The sequence below is a fragment of the Barbatula barbatula genome (assembly GCF_947034865.1).
Source record: "Barbatula barbatula genome assembly, chromosome: 3".
NCBI classification, from domain to species: Eukaryota; Metazoa; Chordata; class Actinopteri; order Cypriniformes; family Nemacheilidae; genus Barbatula; species Barbatula barbatula.
Genome location: NC_136764.1, coordinates 2651908 through 2674642, shown reverse-complemented (window position 1 = coordinate 2674642; position 22735 = coordinate 2651908). Strand labels below are relative to the sequence as shown.

The 22735-nt window shown below is 41.7% G+C and overlaps 1 protein-coding gene across 1 annotated transcript; it reads right to left on the bottom strand.

Annotated features, from left to right (window-relative positions):
• Positions 1-364: 364 nt before the first annotated feature.
• Positions 365-21655, bottom strand: LOC306891702 (NLR family CARD domain-containing protein 3-like). The gene is made up of 13 exons (XM_079452176.1): positions 21554-21655; positions 21212-21279; positions 20763-20873; positions 20533-20584; positions 19574-19778; positions 17555-19322; positions 17065-17238; positions 6713-6886; positions 4945-5118; positions 4029-4202; positions 1994-2167; positions 1213-1386; positions 365-1088 (listed from the first exon to the last, which is right to left on the bottom strand). The coding sequence occupies exons 2-13, from the start codon at positions 21235-21237 to the stop codon at positions 1082-1084; spliced, it is 3213 nt and encodes a 1070-aa protein (XP_079308302.1). The 5' UTR covers positions 21238-21279; positions 21554-21655; the 3' UTR covers positions 365-1081.
• Between the last annotated feature and the right edge of the window lie 1080 nt (positions 21656-22735).

Sequence of the window (22735 nt, the reverse complement as noted above, 5' to 3'; positions counted from 1 at the left end):
TTTTACTATTTCAGAAATTACGTTTTTTATCATTTTATTTGAACAAAATAAGTACGTACTTCAGTTACTGGAGACTACAACAGAAATCTATTTATTCATTATCAGTTGTTTTGAATGTTGTTGCATTTTCCTCAAAGTATGTTGTAATATCAAGAGGATTAATAAGAATTATGATTTTTGCCATAATCTTGCATCTATGGGTATTTAAATATAGCTATTCATTCATGAATCTACTGAATCAGTAGGCCTATAGGCCTTATGTGTTATGATCTACATGGCATAAACAATAGATAGATAACAATAACTTCTGAGAAATGCACCACAGCGACCGAGAAAACTGATAAATGGAGTCGATTTGCCATCTACTGGCTCAGTACATTCATTTAATGTATTGTATAAATTATAACTTATTAAACATCTTGCTAGTTAAACACAAACTATTTATTTTATTCAATTTATGAATTTCAGCCTCTTTCACTCTGAAAGTGAGGATTCAAGTTGAGGTTTTGCTTGTTTGTTCTTTTTTGTTGTTCATAATGTTTGTATTCAGTTATTTCAATTCAAAACGTCTGCCGTATATTAGCCGTATTAGTTCTGTCTGTTATCAAATTATCATTTTTATTTTCATATTTACCTGATTATATTCTCTTATTAGCCTGATTAAATACAGTTTATTTATAACAGAGATGTTCGATCATATTGTGTTGTACATTCATTCATTGATATTGTGTTCAAAATATTGATCAATTGCTTTATGAAATTAATAAAAATCTTTGTTTCTTTACCAATGACTTCACAATGTTCTTGTAATAATAAAACCACGGTTAACTTTAGTAAAAGACATGTTTTATACAGCTTTATAAAATTGATAAACGTATTATATTTGAAACAAGCTTATGTGGTTTGGGTAAAGCTCCTGACAACAGAAAGCAATATTAAATATTAAAAGTACAGCGAACAGACATTATTTTCCAGCACAGATTTGCCGGTCCAAGAACAAAACAAACTTTGATGCCTGATGTGATCTGCTTATTGGCCTTGTAGCAACATCACGGTGTGAAGACGATTGATACCTTCAACACTAAATACTGTAAAACATCAGAGAGATCAGATATTAAAATACACTCCTCACATTCATTATCTTAAGACATTTCAGATATATTTTATCCACAAGTATTGCTACAAAACCAAATTTACACAACTACAACTCACTGTAGTGTCTGTAGTTGACAGTGTGGATCCTTCAGTAGATCAGAGAGCAGCTTCACTCCTGAATCTTCTGGATTATTATAGTTCAGATCCAGTTGTGTCAGATGTGAGGGGTTTGATCTCAGAGCTGAAGTCAGAGCAACACAACCTTCAGATCCAATACTGCACATCGCTAGACTGAAGAGAGAAGAAAATTATATGAGATAAATTAATGTCATTTTTAGAATAATACCAAGAATAGTTTAGTATAATATTCAGGTTATTTGTTTGAAGATTTATAACAGTATGTTTTCTGTAATTTTTCTAAATTGAGATTTATACATCATCAGAAAGCTGAATAAAACTTTCTATCGATTAATAGTTTGTAGGATTCGACAATATTTGTCAGAGATAAACTACTTGAAACTCTGGAATCTGAGAAAATGGTCTTTGAAGTTGTTTCTCAGATGTTCTGTATCAGGCCGTTGATAAGAAGAAACAGGTTTGTTTTAATGCTCTCTATGGTCTTACCACTGTAATGACGTGTGAATGATCATGTGACTTTCTTACGCCACGTGACAAGTGTTCCCATTGCAGTTTAGCTAAATGATTCTTTATCGTATTGCCTAAAAAACACCTCATGTGCAATTTGAAGGGTAATGGCAACGCAACTACTGTTGTGTCTCTTACACATTGATCAACAACATTATATGAAGATGATTCACATGAACTTTTATAAAGACCTCCATTGAATTTATATGATACAAACATACATTTAACTTTATTGCTTTAAGGATTTTCTTACTGTAATGTCTTCAGTTTACAGTTTGTATTCTTTAGTCCATCAGAGAGCAGCTTCACTCCTGAATCCTTCAGTTTATTGTGACTCAGGTTCAGTTCTGTCAGACTTGAGGAGTTTGATCTGAGAACTGACGCCAGTGATGAACAACTTTTCTCCGTCAGATTACAGAAACTCAGACTGAAAGAGAAATAACAAGATAACAGTGAGTCACAATGTCAGTAAGACACTTATGACTGTTTTCTGACTGCATGATGGATCTTTCTGATGTGAATAACGCTGCACTTGCCACAGAGATGAATAACAGGCAAAGCATTAACAGATGGATCTTTAATGATCACTTCTGATCTCATTTCTATGTTTCAGGATATCGTATGAAGCATCAAGGTGTCAACAGAGTCGGCGTCAGAGCAGATCTACTGGAGGGGCATTGGATCATCGGCGGGGGGGCACTGTCGTTTGATAACTTTTTGACGCATTGCTTCATGTTTATGAAATCCACGGCCTTTGGCCATAGCGTGTTTCCAGTTACGATAGCCCACACTCGCGAAGGCATCCAATGTTCCACATTTTCTAGTAAAGCTAAACATCCGACAGCAAAAACAAAATGCTGCGTCTGCCTTGACACTGTACTTCAACCACTCTCTGTTGTGAAACCATTTATCAACGAATGATCGCCCCTTAAAGTGAAAAGTGAAAGTGAAAGTGACCTATTTGTCAGTTATGGAGAACCATACCTGAAATTTGCCCTCTGCATTTAACCCATCCAGAGAGTAGTGAACACACGCACAGCAGTAACCACTGTAACTTACCACTGTAAACAGTTGCAGGATACTGTTTTAACACAATTTGGACAGGCCTGTCAGTCCTGATATCATCAACCGCTGTCCGCTGACTTGAAGGGCTTGAAGATTGTTGCTCTATGGCTGCGCTAGTTAAATCTTTTGGCGGTTGTCCGGAGCTAGCATTCGCAGAAGAAGGGCCAGCTCGGCTCTCATAGACCTTGGTACTGGTGGTCGTGGCCGGAGTATCTAAGTCTGCTGATTGACGAGGCTGCGGAGGTCTAAACCATTTTCGTAAATCCATTTTCTTTAAATGCTGCTAACAACTGTCTATAATATAGACAGACAAACTGTTCTTCAACTTAAAATGGATTTACTCGGCGACCAATAAGCATTCACCATGACGAAGCCTAGTAACGTGCCATGAACAACCAAAATTATGCATTTTCCCCATTCTTTTTATTTTATTTAAGTTACAGAGGTGTATTCGGATGACGAACAGGTGCGGGATCGTGAGAAATTAAGTCCATAGGGAAAAACAGGCAGGGAAACGGACGGGGGTCTTACAATTGTAAGACCCCTGCCCTACAGCATTCAGACAAAACAGTGAAACAAAGTGTGTATAATGATGCTCATTAAAGATCATCTTCATATATTACACTGCTGTATATTTCTTGTATGTTAGATGTTCAGGTGAATCTTTTTGGATTATCTGGATGTCACAGATTTAGCTTCAACCTCGCCGCTGCTTAATAACAATAAACTGCACTGTGACAAGGTGAGACATGTTTTATATTTAATAATGTTTGCTGTTCATTTCATTTAATGTTTGGTGTTTATTTTAGACTCGGACCTGATGAACGTGGTTGTTATGAAACATCTGTCTGTGGGTTTGAAGCGATTGTCACACACAGTATAAATGACAGATGCTTTAGTAGATATTTGTTGGAGTCGCACTTTTGCTGCAGAGTTAGAGCTTTAAAAACACATTTTAATGGATATGAGGGTTTGTGTTTGTTATCTGTAAGTCTCTGTGCATGTTCATGCATTCATTCAGTGTTTTGGATTCTTGTGAAGGATTTGTTTAGATATGATGTGATATCATTTATGGTGACGTTACTTTGGAATATCGCTGTTGTTTGGCAGGAGGAAATTTTGCCATAACCGAGGTTTTGTTGAAACGCCGCCACTGTCAACTACATCAAATTTACACAAGAACAAGAGTGAAACAGCAAATGATAATTTGATCAGTAACTCACATTAGTCTCTGTAGTTGACAGTGTGGATCCTTCAGTAGATCAGAGAGCAGCTTCACTCCTGAATCTTCTGGATTATTATAGTTCAGATCCAGTTGTGTCAGATGTGAGGGGTTTGATCTCAGAGCTGAAGTCAGAGCAACACAACCTTCAGATCCAATACTGCAGTCAGACAGACTGAAGAGAGAAGAAAATAAATGAAATAATGACAATAACATTTAGACAATAATTAATAGTATAATTCTTTAATATAGTTAATTATACTTTAATATATTTTATTATTTCATTGTGGTGAGGAAGGCGGGACGAGAGCCGTGAGGCGGGGCCGGTGGCGTGAATGATAGTTGCAATCAGCTGTGCGCGCACCGGTCCCGCATATCTTACGGAGGAGATCGGGAGTTTAAAAGGACGAGCGGCAGGACTGTTGACGAGAGAGGACCGGGCCAGGACATGTAAAGTTTGTGTCTATGTTTTATGGCCGGCAGTCTATCGTGAGGTGGCTGCCGGTCTCTACTTCCGTGTTTATTGTTTATTTGATTTAATTAAAGTTGTTAAATGTTCGCCGGTTGCCGCCTCCTTCCTTCCCTCTATTGAATCTTGTTACATTCATATATTCAATTATTATTCATCAAATGTATCATATTATGTCCCTTTTTACAAGATACAAGCAATAAAATATGATTGTAAATCACTGTCATTATACAATAATATCATGAATAGTTTAATATATTGAAGTTAGTAATTAAAATGATCTCAGTTTGGTGATAATTCTGTATGAATCTGAATCAACAGAGAGTCATTGACTGACAGTCACTGTTGAGTCTCTTACATATAAAGATGATTCTGATAAACTTATGAAGACCTTCATTTACATAATACATACACATGTTTAACTTTATTGCTTTAAGGATTTTCTTACTGTAATGTCTTCAGTTTACAGTTTGTATTCTTCAGTCCATCAGAGAGCAGCTTCACTCCTGAATCCTTCAGTTTATTGTGACTCAGGTTCAGTTCTGTCAGACTTGAGGAGTTTGATCTGAGAACTGACGCCAGTGATGAACAACTTTTCTCTGTCAGATTACAGTCACTCAGACTGAAAGAGAAATAACAAGATAACAGTGAGTCACAATGTTAGTAAGACACTTATGACTGTTTTCTGACTGCATGATGGATCTTTCTGATGTGAATAACGCTGCACTTGCCACAGAGATGAATAACAGTCAAAGCATTAACAGATGGATCTTTAATGATCACTTCTGATCTCATTTCTATGTTTCAGGATATCGTATGAAGCATCAAGGTGTCTGGAACGTGTTGAGGGAACAAGGACAGAGAACCCAAGTGCAGACAGCGGGGTCAGAGGTCAACCCTTTCTGATCCGCGTGCGCTGCTTCTCTCCACCAAAGACACGCCGCATGAAGAGCAGCAGACACGTGTTCATGTTAACAACAGTAGTGCAGGTCAATAGACTCACAACAATAAACTAAATACAGCAACTTTAAAGGATTTGTATCTGCCAGTCTGTTTACTGTTTGATAAAAGTCTTCAACCTTTCCACCAGATTTGTGATATTTTATGAACCACAACCTTTTTATCTATATTGAGCATTAGCATTATTGATCAGCATGTAAACATTTGTTACCCTGTGAAAACCCAAACTAAAGTCTCAAAATCTAACTTATTATAACAAGCATCAAATATTAATTTCATGATTTTATGTAGAAATTTTGCTTTGTTGCAATGTTAGTAAGACACTTATGACTGTTTTCTGACTGCATGATGGATCTTTCTGATGTGAATAACGCTGCACTTGCCACAGAGATGAATAACAGTCAAAGCATTAACAGATGGATCTTTAATGATCACTTCTGATCTCATTTCTATGTTTCAGGATATCGTATGAAGCATCAAGGTGTCAGGAACGTGTTGAGGGAACAAGGACAGAGAACCCAAGTGCAGACAGCAAATTATGCTTATACACTTAAAGATTAAAGATCATCTTCATATATTAGACTGCTGTATATTTCTTGTATGTTAGATGTTCAGGTGAATCTTTTTGGATTATCTGGATGTCACAGATTTAGCTTCAACCTCGCCGCTGCTTAATAACAATAAACTGCACTGTGACAAGATGAGACATGTTTTATATTTAATAATGTTTGCTGTTCATTTCATTTAATGTTTGGTGTTTATTTTAGACTCGTACCTGATGAACGTGGTCGTTTGTGTTTGTTATGAAACATCTGTCTGTGGGTTTGAAGCGATTGTCACACACAGTATAAATGAAAGATGCTTTAGTAGATATTTGCTGGAGTCGCACTTTTGCTGCAGAGTTAGAGCTTTAAAAAACACATTTTAATGGATATGAGGGTTTGTGTTTGTTATCTGTAAGTCTCTGTGCATGTTCATGCATTCATTCAGTGTTTTGGATTCTTGTGAAGGATTTGTTTAGATATGATGTGATATCATTTATGGTGACGTTACTTTGGAATATCGCTGTTGTTTGGCCGGAGGAAATTTTGCCATAACCGAGGTTTTGGTGAAACACCGCAACTGTCAACTACATCAAATTTACACACGAACAAGAGTGAAACAGCAAAACATAAACAGCAAAAATACTCGACAGTCACTTGTGATTATTAAAAAAGTGAGTTTATAACTAAATAATAATTTGATCAGTAACTCACAGTAGTGTCTGTAGTTGACATTGTGGATCCTTCAGTAGATCAGAGAGCAGCTTCACTCCTGAATCTTCTGGATTATTATATCTCAGATCCAGTTGTGTCAGATGTGAGGGGTTTGATCTCAGAGCTGAAGTCAGAGCAACAAAACCTTCAGATCCAATACTGCAGTTAGACAGACTGAAGAGAGAAGAAAATAAATGAAATAATGACAATAACATTTAGACAATAATTAATAGCATAATTATTTAATATAGTTAATTATACTTCATTTACAGTTTTTTTGAGTCACTAACAAGCGTTTGTCTAACCAGTTGTCACATTTTCAAAACTCTAAACACAATTAGCACAGCATCGGTCTTTTGTGGCCATGCCACTCACACATTTCATGTCGTTTTCACACAATATGCAGTCAGTGAACAAACTTTCACAATGCTTACATTTTCTTAACAGACAAGTTATACCTCCCAACAAAATTATGGATTGTTTTTGTAGTATTTATGAATGCTAACACACAACATCCAACAATAGCAAAAACAATATTCCAAACCTTAGAAACAAGATAAAAACCTCTGCTTTTGCAATGATATCAGTTCAAAAACAATATATCTCAGCTGATAATAAACAAACAATCGAATAATTGACACACAGTTGATTTTTGTTGGGTCGATAGCATCAGCCTCACAACCATTACGTGGACATTGTCCAAACACAGAGTGTGGATGAAGCAACTCTACACTGTTCCCTTTGAGAGGAACAGTGAGAGAGTCAAGGAGCTACGATGACAATATTGTTATATGGATAGAGAAAACCCAAAAGCGAACCACAGTCAATAAAGTCTTTAATGGGAAAACAAGGGAATCTCCGCAGTGGCATACAAAACAGAAATCCTCCCGCAGATAATCAACTGAAAGCAACCAGAACAGCGTCCGTAGATGGGGGAAGAAAAAACCACTGATAACTTAGTCCCTCGGGAGATGACGCAGCGGGTGGTCAGCGGAACCCCGAAGCGGCAATGGCAAAAACAGCCGTAGCACTGAGCAGACACGGAGAAAACAGGTTAGAGCATAAATAGCAATAACGGCAACACTACAATACCCGGGATGACAGGAGAGCTAGGGCAGAGTAACTCCTTTCATTGGAGAACAACAAACGATCTGACAAAGAGATAGAGAAAAGAGAGGAAAGAAGTAGCCAGTGTAATTACCGGGAAGAGAGTACAGGTGCGCGGAATCAGGCGGAAGGCAGGGGGAAACAAGAGACAGCTGGAGGAGAGTGTGTGATGAGTGCGTGCGTTAAGTAGGTGTGTGTGTAAAATACCGAGTGTGATCAGGAGAGGGAAGCACAGGAAAGGGAGAAAGACTAGATCATAACAGACTCCCCCCTCAACGAGCGCCACCCGGCGCTCCCGAGGAGGAGGACTGGCGAGAGCGGAGGAAATCATCGACAAGCGAGCGGTCCAGGACGTCCCGAGAAGGAACCCAACTTCTCTCCTCAGGACCATACCCCTCCCAGTCCACCAAATACTGGCAACCGCGACCTCGACGGCGAACGTCCAGTAGCTTGCGAACCCTGTAGACAGGGGCGCCCTCGACTAAGACAGGGGGGTGAGACGGACGCGGAGGGGCGAATACTACGGGCTTGACGCAGGAGACGTGAAAGACGGGATGGACGCGACGGAGAGTAAGGGGCAATCTTAGTTTGACTGAGACAGGACTGACGACCTTGGTGACCCAAAAGGGACCGATAAAACGAGGGGCTAACTTTCGTGAAACGGACTGAAGGGGGAGATTCTGGGTGGAAAGCCACACCTTTTGGCCACAACGGTAGCGGGGGCTCTTAACGCGACGCCTATTAGCGGTGACACACATCTGCGTCCTTGAGCGGCTAAGCGCTGACCTCACCCTACTCCAGGTACGCTTGCAACGTCGGATAAACGCCTGAACAGACGGAACGGTCGAGTCCGAATCTTGAGCGGTAAAAAGGGGTGGTTGGTACCCAAGGCAGCATTGGAAGGGAGAGAGGCCAGTGGCCGAGGAGGGAAGGGAATTGTGGGCGTATTCCGCCCAGGGAAGCTGCTCGGACCAAGACGCGGGATTCCGAAAAGCGAGGCTGCGCAGTATGCGACCGACACTCTGATTAGCGCGTTCGGCCTGACCATTGGTCTGAGGGTGAAACCCGGACAAGAGACTGGCAGAGGCACCGATGAGACGGCAAAACTCCCTCCAAAACTGGGAGGCGAATTGGGGACCCCTGTCAGAAACTGCATCCGAGGGGAGACCATGTAGTCTGAAGACGTGATCCACCATTATCTGAGCCGTCTCCTTGGCGGAAGGGAGTTTCGAAAGCGGAATGAAATGTGCCGCCTTAGAGAAGCGATCGACGACCGTCAATATAACTGTATTGCCGGCCGACGATGGCAGACCCGTTATAAAATCGAGAGCTATGTGTGACCAGGGACGTGACGGAACGGGCAGAGGTCTAAGAAGGCCAGCCGGGGAGGTAACTGAGAAATCGCTTAGTATTTACTTCCGCTCTGTCACGTGGTGAAACCACGGGTAGTATCGGTCCTTCGTTCGTTCTTGGGCTAGTTTCATTTGTTTGCTTTGTGTGCGCGTGTCATCTGAGGGCGGGGCCAAACGGCAGCACAGTTATTTAAATGGAGATTAGTGTTCAATCTGTAGGAGAAGCAATTTAGCAGCAGAAGCGTACAGAACTGCGTAAGTGTATTTAAATTGTGTCTTGTTGAGTTGTAGTACTGTGTTAAACTGAGAAATCGCTTAGTATTTACTTCCGCTCTGTCACGTGGTGAAACCGCGGGTAGAATCGGTCCTTCGTTCGTTCTTGGGCTAGTTTCATTTGTTTGCTTTGTGTGCGCGTGTCATCTGAGGGCGGGGCCAAACGGCAGCACAGTTATTTAAACGGAGATTAGTGTTCAATCTGTAGGAGAAGCAATTTAGCAGCAGAAGCGTACAGAACTGTGTAAGTGTATTTAAATTGTGTCTTGTTGAGTTTTAGTACTGTGTTAAACTGAGAAATCGCTTAGTATTTAGTTCCGCTCTGTCACGTGGTGAAACCGCGGGTAGTATCGGTCCTTCGTTCGTTCTTGGGCTAGTTTCATTTGTTTGCTTTGTGTGCGCGTGTCATCTGAGGGCGGGGCCTGTTGAATTTACGTAATTAGACGCGTATTTAAAAAAGCGTCTACCCACAGTGGCAGCGGTCGCGTGCAGCCCTCATCGCGTGAAGACCGAAGAGAGTAAAGACATCGACTCTACCTGCGCGCGACTCCACCGAGCCCAGGACACCTACAGGGCACTTGAGTATTGCACTTCTTTTGTATTATTATTTTTCTGTTTTGTATCAACACCTGCACTTTTTGTCTTACTTGTTTGCACTAACACTTATTCCTTTATTGTTATCTTAAATGTTTCTCCCTATTTTCTTTCTGATTCTCTTAAATATGTGTTTTAAAATCCTTTCTGTTATCACAACACGAAAATCATCTGCCACATGCCGAAGGCGACGCAATGCTAATAACCTGCACAATGTATCACTGCTAGCAACTGCCCCTTCTACTTTCCCAATAGGATTGTGGAACTGCCAATCTGCTGTGAACAAAGCTGATTTCATTACAGCTTTTGTTAAACATTCTGGTCTTTCCATTGTAGCACTTACAGAAACATGGATCAAACCAGAGGACTCAGCCACTCCCGCTGCCCTCTCCCATAACCACACTTTCTCCCACAGCCCTCGCATCACAGGAAGGGGTGGAGGCACCGGTCTACTCATCCCCAAAGACTGGAAATTCAATCAGCTAACACCCATGTGTGACAACAGCTCCTTCGAGTTTCATGCTGTTACTATCACCCACCCTGTTAAAAGTAATTTTGTAGTTATATATCGTCCCCCAGGTCAGCTTGGACATTTCTTAGAGGAGCTGGATGTGCTTCTTTCATCCTTCCCTGAGGATGGTACTCCCCTGGTGGTACTAGGCGACTTCAACATCCACATTGGAAAGCCACAGGCTGCTGACTTCGTCAACCTGACCGCATCATTTCTCCTCGAGCAGGTTTCCACATCAGCAACCCACAAGTCTGGAAACCATCTAGATCTGATCTTCACAAGGTACTGCTCCACTCATCACCCTCAGGTCACCCCGCTGCACACGTCTGATCACTTCTTCGTCACCCTTGACCTCGACCTCACTGCTCCGGATATCGCAGATGTCTCACCGATGGTCACCTTCCGGCGCAACCTGCGGTCTCTCCCTCCCTCTTGTTTTTCCTCTGCTGTCCTCTCTGCACTCCCCCCCTCTGATGAGCTCTCTCTTTTGAATACAGACAATGCCACAGCCACTCTGTGTTCCACGCTTTCATCCTGCTTGGACAACCTATGCCCTCTTGCATCTGGACCAGCCCGTCCATCCCCGTCGGCTCCCTGGTTATCGGATGTACTGCGTGAGCATCGCGCCAGCCTCCGGTCAGCTGAGAGAAAATGGCGCAAGTCAAAAGACCCTGCAGACCTCTCTCTCTACCAATCTCTTCTCTCTTCTTTCTCTGTAGATGTCACCTCTGCAAAAACAGATTACTACCACTCGAGGATCTGCAACTCTCCGGACTCTCGAACGCTCTTCAAAACCTTCTCTGCTCTCCTCTGTCCGCCTGCTCCCGCACCTTCATCGGAGTTAACAGCTGCTGATTTTGCATCGTTCTTCGTAAAGAAAACTACTGCCATCAGCAACCAGTTCTCTACGCCACCATCGGTCGAACCCGCCCACATCCCTGACACGTGTGTGCTCCCTGCCTTTTCTCCTCTGTCTGAAGCTGATGTCTCAAAGGTCATTGGCTCCAACCACCCTACCACCTGCCCACTGGATCCCATCCCCACCCATCTCCTCCAGGCCATCTCTCCAACGGTTGTGCCTGCTCTGACCCACATCATCAACTCTTCGCTCACCACTGGGACATTTCCCACAGCGTTCAAAGAGGCTCGCATCACACCGCTTCTAAAGAAACCCACCCTGGACCCTACACTGCTAGAAAACTACAGGCCTGTCTCCCTTCTTCCCTTCATCGCCAAAGCCCTGGAGCGAGTTGTGTTCAATCAGCTCTCCTCCTTTCTCATGCAAAACAACCTCCTGGACAGCAATCAGTCTGGGTTCAAGACCGGTCATTCCACAGAGACTGCACTGCTCTCAGTCATCGAAGCCCTGAGACTGGCAAAAGCATCATCCATGTCTTCTGTGCTCATCCTACTGGATCTGTCTGCTGCCTTTGACACTGTCAATCATCACATCCTCCTGGCTTCTCTCAGTGCTATGGGTGTCTCTGGAACGGCATTGCAATGGTTTGAGTCCTACCTCTCGGGTAGGTCATTCAGAGTATCCTGGAGAGATGAGGTCTCCGCGTCCCAACAGCTCAACACGGGGGTGCCACAGGGCTCAGTGCTTGGACCGCTACTCTTCTCCATTTACATGACATCCCTCGGCTCGGTCATTCAAAAGCATGGCTTCTCCTATCACTGCTATGCGGACGACACACAACTCTACTTGTCATTTCAACCGGACGATCCGACGGTCGCTGCTCGCATCGCGGCATGCCTTAGTGACATCTCGCTTTGGATGAAGGATCATCACCTGCAGCTAAACCTTGCAAAAACGGAACTGCTTGTGATCCCGGGCAACCCAAAGATTCACCACAACCTTGCCATTCAACTAGGCTCATCAACGATTACACCGTCCAGCACACCCAGAAACCTGGGAGTGGTAATCGATGATCGGCTTAACCTCACAAGTCATGTTGCCAGCACCACCCGGTCCTGTAGATTCATCCTCTACAACATTAGGAAAATTAGACCTTTCCTATCGGAGCACTCTACGCAAGTCCTAGTCCAGGCTCTTGTCCTGTCCAAACTGGATTATTGCAATGCGCTTCTGGCTGGACTTCCTGCTTGCACAATCAAACCTCTCCAGATGATCCAGAATGCGGCGGCAAGAGTGGTCTTCAATGAAGTTCAAGGCTTTGCTCCTGGCCTACAAGACCAACACCGGATCTGCACCATCGTATCTCCACTCGCTAATGCAGATCTATGTTCCTGCCAGATCACTGCGGTCTGCAAAGGAACAACGACTAGTGGTACCATCCCAAAAAGGAAAAAAGTCACTCTCCCGTACCTTCACTGGATGTGTTCCACATTGGTGGAATGATCTACCTGCTGCTACAAGATCAGCAGACTCGGTTGCCATCTTTAAAAAACGCCTAAAAACGCATCTCTTCCGTCAACACGTCGCTGATTGAGTTTTCCTAATTCTCTTCCCTTTCCTTCTTTATAAAAAAAAAAAAAAAAACCCAAAATAATTAATAACCTCACTATTCTTAGCTTTTATACTGTGCTAGGCTTTAATGGACTAGTTTGATGCACTTATGTATTTTCGTTGCCTATGTTGTTATAATTGCTTCCAATGTTTCCTCATCTGTAAGTCGCTTTGGATAAAAGCGTCTGCTAAATGACTAAATGTAAATGTAAATGTACTTAGTTTGGGCGCAAACGGCGCAGGCGGCAATAAAGCGACGAATGTCCCTCTCGCGAGAGGGCCACCAGAAGCACTGGCGAACCGAGGCGAGGGTGCCCCTAACGCCGGGATGGGCTGCCAACTTGGAGGAGTGTCCCCACTGGAGGACGGCTCGACGAGTGGATACTGGAACAAAAAGCAAATTCTTAGGGCAGCCTCGTGGAATGATGGAATGAGCGAGCGCGCGTCTTACCAGCCTCTCTATTCCCCAAACAGTCGCCCCAACCACACGTGCAGGGGGTATTATAGCCTCCTGGGTCGAGGGGATCGCCGAAGAATCAAAGAGACGGGAAAGCGCGTCGGGCTTAACATTCTTAGACCCCGGTCGAAAGGAAATGGTAAATTCGAACCGAGCAAAGAATAGCGCCCACCGAGCCTGTCGCGCGTTCAGACGCTTGGCGGAACGAATGTATTCAAGGTTACGGTGGTCGGTCCAAACAATAAACGGAACTGACGCACCTTCCAACCAGTGCCGCCACTCTCCTAAAGCCAGACGGACGGCGAGCAATTCACAGTCGCCGACATCGTAATTGCGCTCAGGGGGTGAGAGACGGTGCGAGAAGTAAGCGCATGGGTGAACCTTGCCATCAGAGGCTGAGCGCTGGGAAAGAATAGCCCCAACGCCCACCTCTGAGGCATCGACCTCGACAATGAATTGCCTTGAACTGTCGGGAGTGGCTAAGATGGGCGCCATAGTAAAACGCGACTTAAGGATGTCAAAAGCCCTCTGAGCGGAGTCGGACCAAACGAAACAAGACTTGGGCGAGGTAAGAGCGGTTAACGGAGCGGCTACCTGACCAAACCCTCGAATAAACCGGCGATAAAAATTTGCAAAGCCAAGAAAACGCTGGAGAGCCGTGCGAGAGTCAGGCACGGGCCAGTTAGTGACCGTTTGGACCTTAGCGGGGTCCATACTAATCCCCTCCGCCGAGATAACGGACCCGAGAAAGGTTACCGAATGCGCATGAAACGAACATTTCTCCGCTTTAACGAAGAGACGATTCTCCAAAAGACGCTGGAGGACGCGTCGCACATGCTGAATGTGCACCTGGAGAGAGGGTGAAAAAATCAGAATGTCGTCCAAGTAAACAAAAACAAATATGTTGAGCATATCGCGCAGAACGTCGTTTACGAGAGCCTGAAAAACAGCGGGAGCGTTCACAAGCCCAAAAGGAAGGACCCGGTATTCGAAATGCCCGAGAGGCGTATTGAAGGCGGTCTTCCACTCGTCCCCCTCCTTTATGCGTACCAAATGGTAGGCGTTACGCAGGTCTAGCTTTGTGAAAAACCTTGCTCCCTGTAAGATCTCAAAGGCCGATGACATAAGTGGCAAAGGATATCGATTCTTGACAGTTATGTCATTAAGCCCCCTATAATCGATACAGGGACGCAGTGATCCATCCTTCTTTTTCACAAAGAAGCCTGCCCCAGCAGGAGAGGAGGAGGGAACAATCGTGCCAGCCTCGAGGGCTTCGGAGAGGTAATTCTCGAGAGCCTCTCGCTCCGGAATAGACAAGGAGAAAAGCCTCCCGCGGGGTGGCGCAGCACCAGGTAAAAGGTCGATACTGCAGCCATATGGACGGTGAGGAGGAAGCGAAGTGGCCCGGGAACGACTGAAAACCGCCCGCAGATCGTGATACAACTCCGGGGAACCCCGAAGCGGCAATGGCAAAAACAGCCGTAGCACTGAGCAGACACGGAGAAAACAGGTTAGAGCATAAATAGCAATAACGGCAACACTACAATACCCGGGATGACAGGAGAGCTAGGGCAGAGTAACTCCTTTCATTGGAGAACAACAAACGATCTGACAAAGAGATAGAGAAAAGAGAGGAAAGAAGTAGCCAGTGTAATTACCGGGAAGAGAGTACAGGTGCGCGGAATCAGGCGGAAGGCAGGGGGAAACAAGAGACAGCTGGAGGAGAGTGTGTGATGATTGCGTGCGTTAAGTAGGTGTGTGTGTAAAATACCGAGTGTGATCAGGAGAGGGAAGCACAGGAAAGGGAGAAAGACTAGATCATAACAAATATGTCCAGGTATAGTGTATAATCAATTCAACATCCATTTCTATAAGCTTTGCACTTTGCAAGTAGGTAACCTACACAGTAATAGGTTACAGTACAGTATGGTATACAATAATGACTTGATTTACATAAACTTTGTTTCAGAGAGTTATGGAATTTAAGGCCAACCAGGCCCCTCATGAATTCGTATACATAGATGAGGTAGGATTCAATCTAGCCGAAAGGCGTCAAAGTGGACGAAATTTAATTGGAAAAAGGGCCACAGTTGTTGTGCCAGGACAGAGAGGGGCAAACATTACCATGTGTGCAGCAATTGCAAATGCAGGATTACTCCTTCACAGATGTCAGGTTGGACCCTATAATACCGAGCGCCTCCTTGCCTTTCTCACTGATCTCCACCAGCGCCTGGTTCCAGAGCAGGATCAGGAGGGTGAAAACATGAGAACATGTGTAATTACCTGGGACAATGTGGCTTTCCATCATTCGCAAGCGATAACAACATGGTTTGAAGTCCACCCAAGACTGGTAAGTGTCTTCCTTCCACCCTATTCACCGTTCCTCAACCCCATAGAGGAGTTCTTTTCTGCATGGAGGTGGAAGGTTTATGACCATCAGCCACATGACCAGATGTCCCTCCTTGAAGCCATGGATGCTGGCTGAAGGGACATCACAGTTCATGATTGCCAAGGGTGGATCCGACATACCAAGCGGTTTTATCCCAGATGCATCGCCTTGGATAATATAAGATGTGATGTTGATGAAAACATGTGGCCTAACCCTGAATATCGCAGAGATTAGATACAGTAATTTTTTGTTGTTTTTAGTTCCCGCCCATTTATCTGGGCTTGTTGCTGTTGTTTTTTTGTTCAGAATGCTCTTGTGTGTTTCATGGATATTTTATTCTGTAAGCAATACTGTAAAACTTTTTCTGTTCTATCATACCATGTTTCTACTGTACCTCCTGTAGTAAACAGTAAATGAAAAAAAACATGACTTTCTTTTTACTGGAATGCTTTTGAATGTGAACATTACTGTACATGTGGACATACAGTTCCCAACCAAGAAATTGGTGGATTACATGGTTTGCATGCAAATACCTGTAAAACTGAAACGTTAAAGTCTATGCAGTTTATGTAATGTCAACAATAGCCAGTATTTTGAAACCTGGTTTACTTTGATTGACTCCATGTACCTTGTGAAGTGAAAACAAGTGTTATTCTTTGACAGAATAATTTAATTTTGAGTCAGATTTCCAGTGTTTTGGTAAAGTTCGTGTGTGCAGAGAAATATGTGTTCCATTTTGAAATGAAGAGTTAGTATATATTTAACCAGATGTGTTTTTGAGAAAAAAATTATCCATTTGGCCAATTGTGTTTCATAGGTGTGAGTCTGTGTTAAGAGTTTAGAAAAAGTATCTGAAGTATGGGTAAGTGCTTGTTAGCGATTGAAAAAAACTGTAATATATTATTCAATTATTATTCATCAATTAATCAAATGATGTCCCTTTTTACAAGATACAAGTAATAAATTAAATGATTGTAAATCACAATAATATCATGAATAGTTTAATATATTGAAGTTAGTTATTAAAATGATCTCAGTTTGGTGATAATTCTGTATGAATCTGAATCAACAGAGAGTCATTGACTGACAGTCACTGTTGAGTCTCTTACATATAAAGATGATTCTGATAAACTTATGAAGACCTTCATTTACATAATACATACACATGTTTAACTTTATTGCTTTAAGGATTTTCTTACTGTAATGTCTTCAGTTTACAGTTTGTATTCTTCAGTCCATCAGAGAGCAGCTTCACTCCTGAATCCTTCAGATTATTGTGACTCAGGTTCAGTTCTGTCAGACTTGAGGAGTTTGATCTGAGAACTGACGCCAGTGATGAACAACTTTCCTCTGTCAGATTACAGACACTCAGACTGAAAGAGAAATAACAAAACAACAGTGAAGATATAAACACATCAAGAGATAATGTTTGAACAATGAGAATCATCTGCACAAGAGCTGAAGCAACATCAGCACCTGATTGAGAATCACTGCAAGAACTGAACCCTGACAGACGATTATAAATAAAAAACAAATGAATGAAAATCAGAAAAAAGCCACAAGAGAGCAGCTCTCACTCTATAGATGCAGTGAACAATTCCATCATGTTTTATTGTGTCTCTGTAGGACATTAACTACAGTAATGTGGACTGTTAGATGTTCAGGTGAAACTGCAGGTAAATGACTCACTGAGCTGTTCTGGATGCTTTGATCACTGGCAGAAGCCTCAGAAGACATTCATCTGATCGATCATATTTCCTCAGATTAAACTCATCCAGCTTCTCTTCTGAGTTCAGTAACACAAACACCAGAGCCGACCACTGAGCAGGAGAGAGACGGACTCCAGTAAGACTAAACTCATCTCCTCTGTTCACATATGTTTGTACTTCCTGCACTAGAGAATGATCATTGAGTTCATTCAGACAGTGAAACAGATTGATGGATTTCTCTGGAGAGAGATTCTCTCTGATCTTCATCTTAATGTACTCGACTATTTCCTGTTTACTGTTAGAGCTTCTTCCTGTCTGTGTCATCAGATCTCGTAAGATTGTCTGACTGGACTTCAGTGAGAGACCCAGAAGAAATCTGAGGTAAAGATCCAGGTGTCCGTTCTCACTCTGTAAGGCCTTGTCCACTTCACTCTTCAGTAAATCACTCATGTTTGATCTCAATCCGCTGAAGTTTTTTGATGTTTTCTGAAGAAATGACAGAAACTTGAACAAAGCAGCGAGAAACTCCTGAACGCTCAGATGCACAAAGCTGAACACCTTCCCCAGGTTCAGTCCAAACTCCTCTCTGAAGATCTGAGTACAAACTCCTGAGTACACTGACGCTTCTCTGACATCAATGTCACACTCTCTCAGATCCTCCTCATAGAAGATCAGGTTCCCTTTCTCCAGCTGTTGAAAAGCCAGTTTTCCCAGAGACTCAAGACTCTTTCTAGCCTGCTGAAGATCTACCTCACATTTCCCATCATACTTCTGACTCTTCAGTTTGATCTGAAACATCAGGAAGTGTGTGAACATGTGAGTGAGAGTCTTGGGGATCTGTGCTGGACTCTCTGCTTCACTCAACATTCTCTGGAGAACAGTGGCTGAAATCCAGCAGAAGACTGGGATGTGACACATGATGTACAGACTTCTGGATGATTTCATGTGTGTGATGATTCTGTTGGCCAGACTCTCATCATTGATTCTCTTCCTGAAATACTCGTCCTTCTGAGGGTCATTGAATCCTCGTACATCTGTGATCAGATCAACACACTCAGGAGGAATCTGATTGGCTGCTGCTGGTCGAGAGGTGATCCAGATCAGAGCAGAAGGAAGCAGATTCCCCTTGATGAGGTTTGTCAGCAGCACATCCACTGACGCTGATTCTCTGACATCAAACAAACTCGGATTCTTTGAGAAATCTAGAGGAAGACGACACTCATCCAGACCATCAAAGATAAACACAACTTTATAATCATCAAAGTCTGTCGATCTCAGTTCTGTTGTATCTGTGAAGAACTGATGAAGAAGATCCATCAGACTGATATTTGTCTGTTTGATCAGATTCAGTTCTCTGAAAGGAAGTGGAAATATGAAGTGAAGATCTTGATTTGTTTTTTCTTCAGCCCAATCCAGAATGAACTTCTGCACAGAGACTGTTTTTCCAATTCCAGCGACTCCTTTAGTCAGCACACTTCTGATGGGTTTGTTTAGTTCAGGTGAGACTTTAAAGATGTCATTACATTTGATTTGTGTTTCTTGTGTCTCTGATCTTCTGGATGTCGTCTCAATCTGTCTCACCTCATGTTCATTATTGATGTCTTTACTCCCTCCCTCTGTGATGTACAGCTCTGTGTAGATCTCATTCACAAGTGTTGAGCTTCCTTGACTTGAGATTCCTTCATTCATTCTCTGGAATTTCTCTTTTAGTCTGGATTTGTGTTTCTTCATGTATAAAGGAGCAAACTCTGATAAACAAAGGGAATATAAATAAAAATACATGTATACGATTAGAAAAAATATATATATTTGACCTTAAGAGTGTTTTAAGATTTTGCTGATCATGACATTAGATGAACACAAAAAGCTTCATGGTTCTATTCTGTTGATGTTTTAACTGTAAATGTATTTTCACTAATAATCATCAGTAAATACAGACACTGTGTCTGTTCGTCTGAAGGTAAAGTGATGTCATAGTCACATGACTGAGAGCTCTTACTGGTCTGTAGTTTGTAAGCGAGGTCTGTCTGCTTCATCTTCCTCAGGACGTTCAGTGTGATCTTCAGAAACATCTCTCTGACTCTGATCTGATCTTCATCATCCTCCTCTTCTCTCTCAGAGCATGATGGGTAATCTGGACTCAGTAGACTCTTGAAGATCTTCAGCTCTTTCTTCATCAGAGAGATGAGTTTGTGCTCAAGCTCCTGAAAACATTGTTCAAACACACATGATTTTGTTTTCTATTGAAGGCAGAAAAAGGTTTTAATGCTCATTTTAGTGAACACAGTTTTTTTTCTAAATAGCTTTTAGAAACCTATAACACATTTAAACACTATAAACACACATCAAAACTACAGAAACAAAATCATATTTTCTTTAATTCATATTTTGCCTTCAAATGATTCATAAAGCATCAAATACACATCAGCATTGATAACACACTGAGATCTATTTCAAATCAATATGATCGTGACTTCTTACTACAATGAATCAGTTTGAAACTAAACATCTAAACATGTTTCAGAATCATCAGTAATAATAACAGTAATCTTTGTAAAGCTGCAGTACGACTGACAGTAAAAGAATCTCATGAAACGCCCCTTAAACATACAGCTTTGATTTTGGCCTTAGAAACATATTTTGTGGTAAAATCATTTTAAAGCTTCATTTGAAGAAGAGCATCTACATTTCTGAATAAACTGTGAATGAAACATGATATTGAAAATAAATCAAATTAATGTAAAATAAATTATTGTTAATCAAAGCAAAATACTGTAAAAAAATCCCTAATAAATATTTACATGTAAACGATTGTTACACAGTAGTTGCTTCACATCTATTTCTCAACTTATACACACAGACACACACACACACACACACACACACACACACACACACACACACACACAGACACACACACAAACACACACAGACACACACACAAACACACACACTCACCTGGAAAACAGACTCCATGTGCTTCCCTTTGATTGAGACATTTGTTGTGTTTCTGTAATGTAACAATAAAGTAAATATGTGTTTCATACAGTGAACACATGGATTAATGTGTGTATCTGTCAGTAAAGTGTTCAGTGAATATCTGCAGTAACATCAACAGCACAGACTCAGATCAGAGAATAAAGACTGATGAAGTGATTTACTCGTCTAAACCATCAGACTGTTCTCACCTCACATCTGGATCATCACAGTCTCCTGAACTGAAGTCAACTAGAGGATCCATTGATGCTTCACTCTTCATGGACACACAGCTGGGTTTAGGAGATTCTCCACCAGTCAAACTAAAACATTACAACACTTTACTTCATGTTCAGTTTTATGCATTTTTCAATAAAAAACTTGTATTAATGAGATATTTCACCCAATAATAATACTTTATATAAATGATAAAAACATATTTTAATATAATTCATAAAAATATAATTAGTAAATGTGTATAAAATGTAAATTTACAAATGTAGTCTCTACATTTTAAACCACAAATAATAAATGAAAATAAACTGAAACTATTTAAACTAAAGTAAGTTATTAAACACAAACTCTTTCATCTGTCAGATCAAAACACATCTAACTATAAACAATAACACATTTAAGTTGATTAAAATCTCTAATTTCTCACCTTTTGATAATTCTGGAGAGATTCATGTTGAACACACAGTGTCAGAATATAAAGAGTTAATCTCAAACCTGTAAATAAAATACTGATGTGTTATGTGTCATCTCAGAAATACACACTTCTTTCCCATCAGTCCGTCCACAACATTGAGCTTCACGTTTGCTCTTAACAGAGAAACTAAGTTTTCAAAACGTCACTTTTAATGTTTTGAGTTTATAAACACACTTCCTGATTCCAGAAACAACACAATATTCAAGACAGTTCTTCAACCAATAAACTTAATGTGATGTTCAGATCAAGACGATATTAAATCTACTGAATAAACATGAGGCTGTTTATACTTACTGTGTTTTTAGCTTGTTTATGATTTATTTTCTTGAACGAGGCTTTGCTGTAAAATGGCTCCTGCTGTAATAGTTTTACTTTCACCTGCAGCTTCCTGTGAAGGAGGAGGAGCCACCAAACATGACAGACTTGTTCCACAGGCAGATGACATCAAAGTACTGAGAGCGCATTCAGACCGAAGTCCACTAGTTAGTGACCCCTGCGCTAAAGGTTCTTCCTCATGTAGGCAGTAGTGTGACGTCTCTCCAGGAACCTGCTGAGTGAAACTCTTCACAATATGAACACTTATGAAGTTTATTCTCCAGTGACGCTCTTTCTCCAGTATGGATTATGTGATGCTGCTTAACTGGCTCTAATACTCACACCACACTCAAACACTTCACTTCTCTTCATTATGGATTTACTAGCAATTCTCACCATAGTCATTCAATAAAAAACATATTCCACAAAAAGGCTTTACATGGTTTTCTCTGTTTATTTAAAATGTTTTATCACTCATAACAGATAAATGGTGTTTCTCCAGAATGTGAGCACATATTGAAGGTCTGGGAACCATGATGGCTTTGAATGAACGGCCGTGGGTGAGACGTCTGAGGCTAACTGGGTAATCTTCCTCCACTGAAGATGTGTTTGGGCTCTCCAGTGAATTATCTTGTGGACAGTAAGCGCACTATTGTGTCTGAAACTCTTTCCACACTGAACACATGAGTACAGACGCTCTTCAATGTGAGTTCTTATGAGCTTTGCCAGTCGGTCTTTGTATGAGACTGTTTTCCACACTGAGTGCAGGTGAACATCTTTTCTCCAGTGTGGACTCTTATGTGCATGTGAGAGAACCAACGTCAAGGTAAGTGATCCACAAGCTCAACTCATAGACGCTTGATCATTTATTTCTTCCTCCAGACGACAAGACATAAAACAAAGAGAAACAACATCAAACTAACAGAAATGACTTGACAGGACTTATAAGAGAAACAGATTCAACCAGACCATCTGCCCCTTTCCTTATAAAGGTATTAGACGAGACCATTTAACACAACAGGGGATAATTACACAATTCTCAACATTAACAACTTTAACATGGGTTTTGTAATATAAGAATATCCACAATTATCGATAAACTCAAGCAATAATTGATACTGGATTTATCGTCTTAAAAACCAATCGCTTGAGAAACTGTTG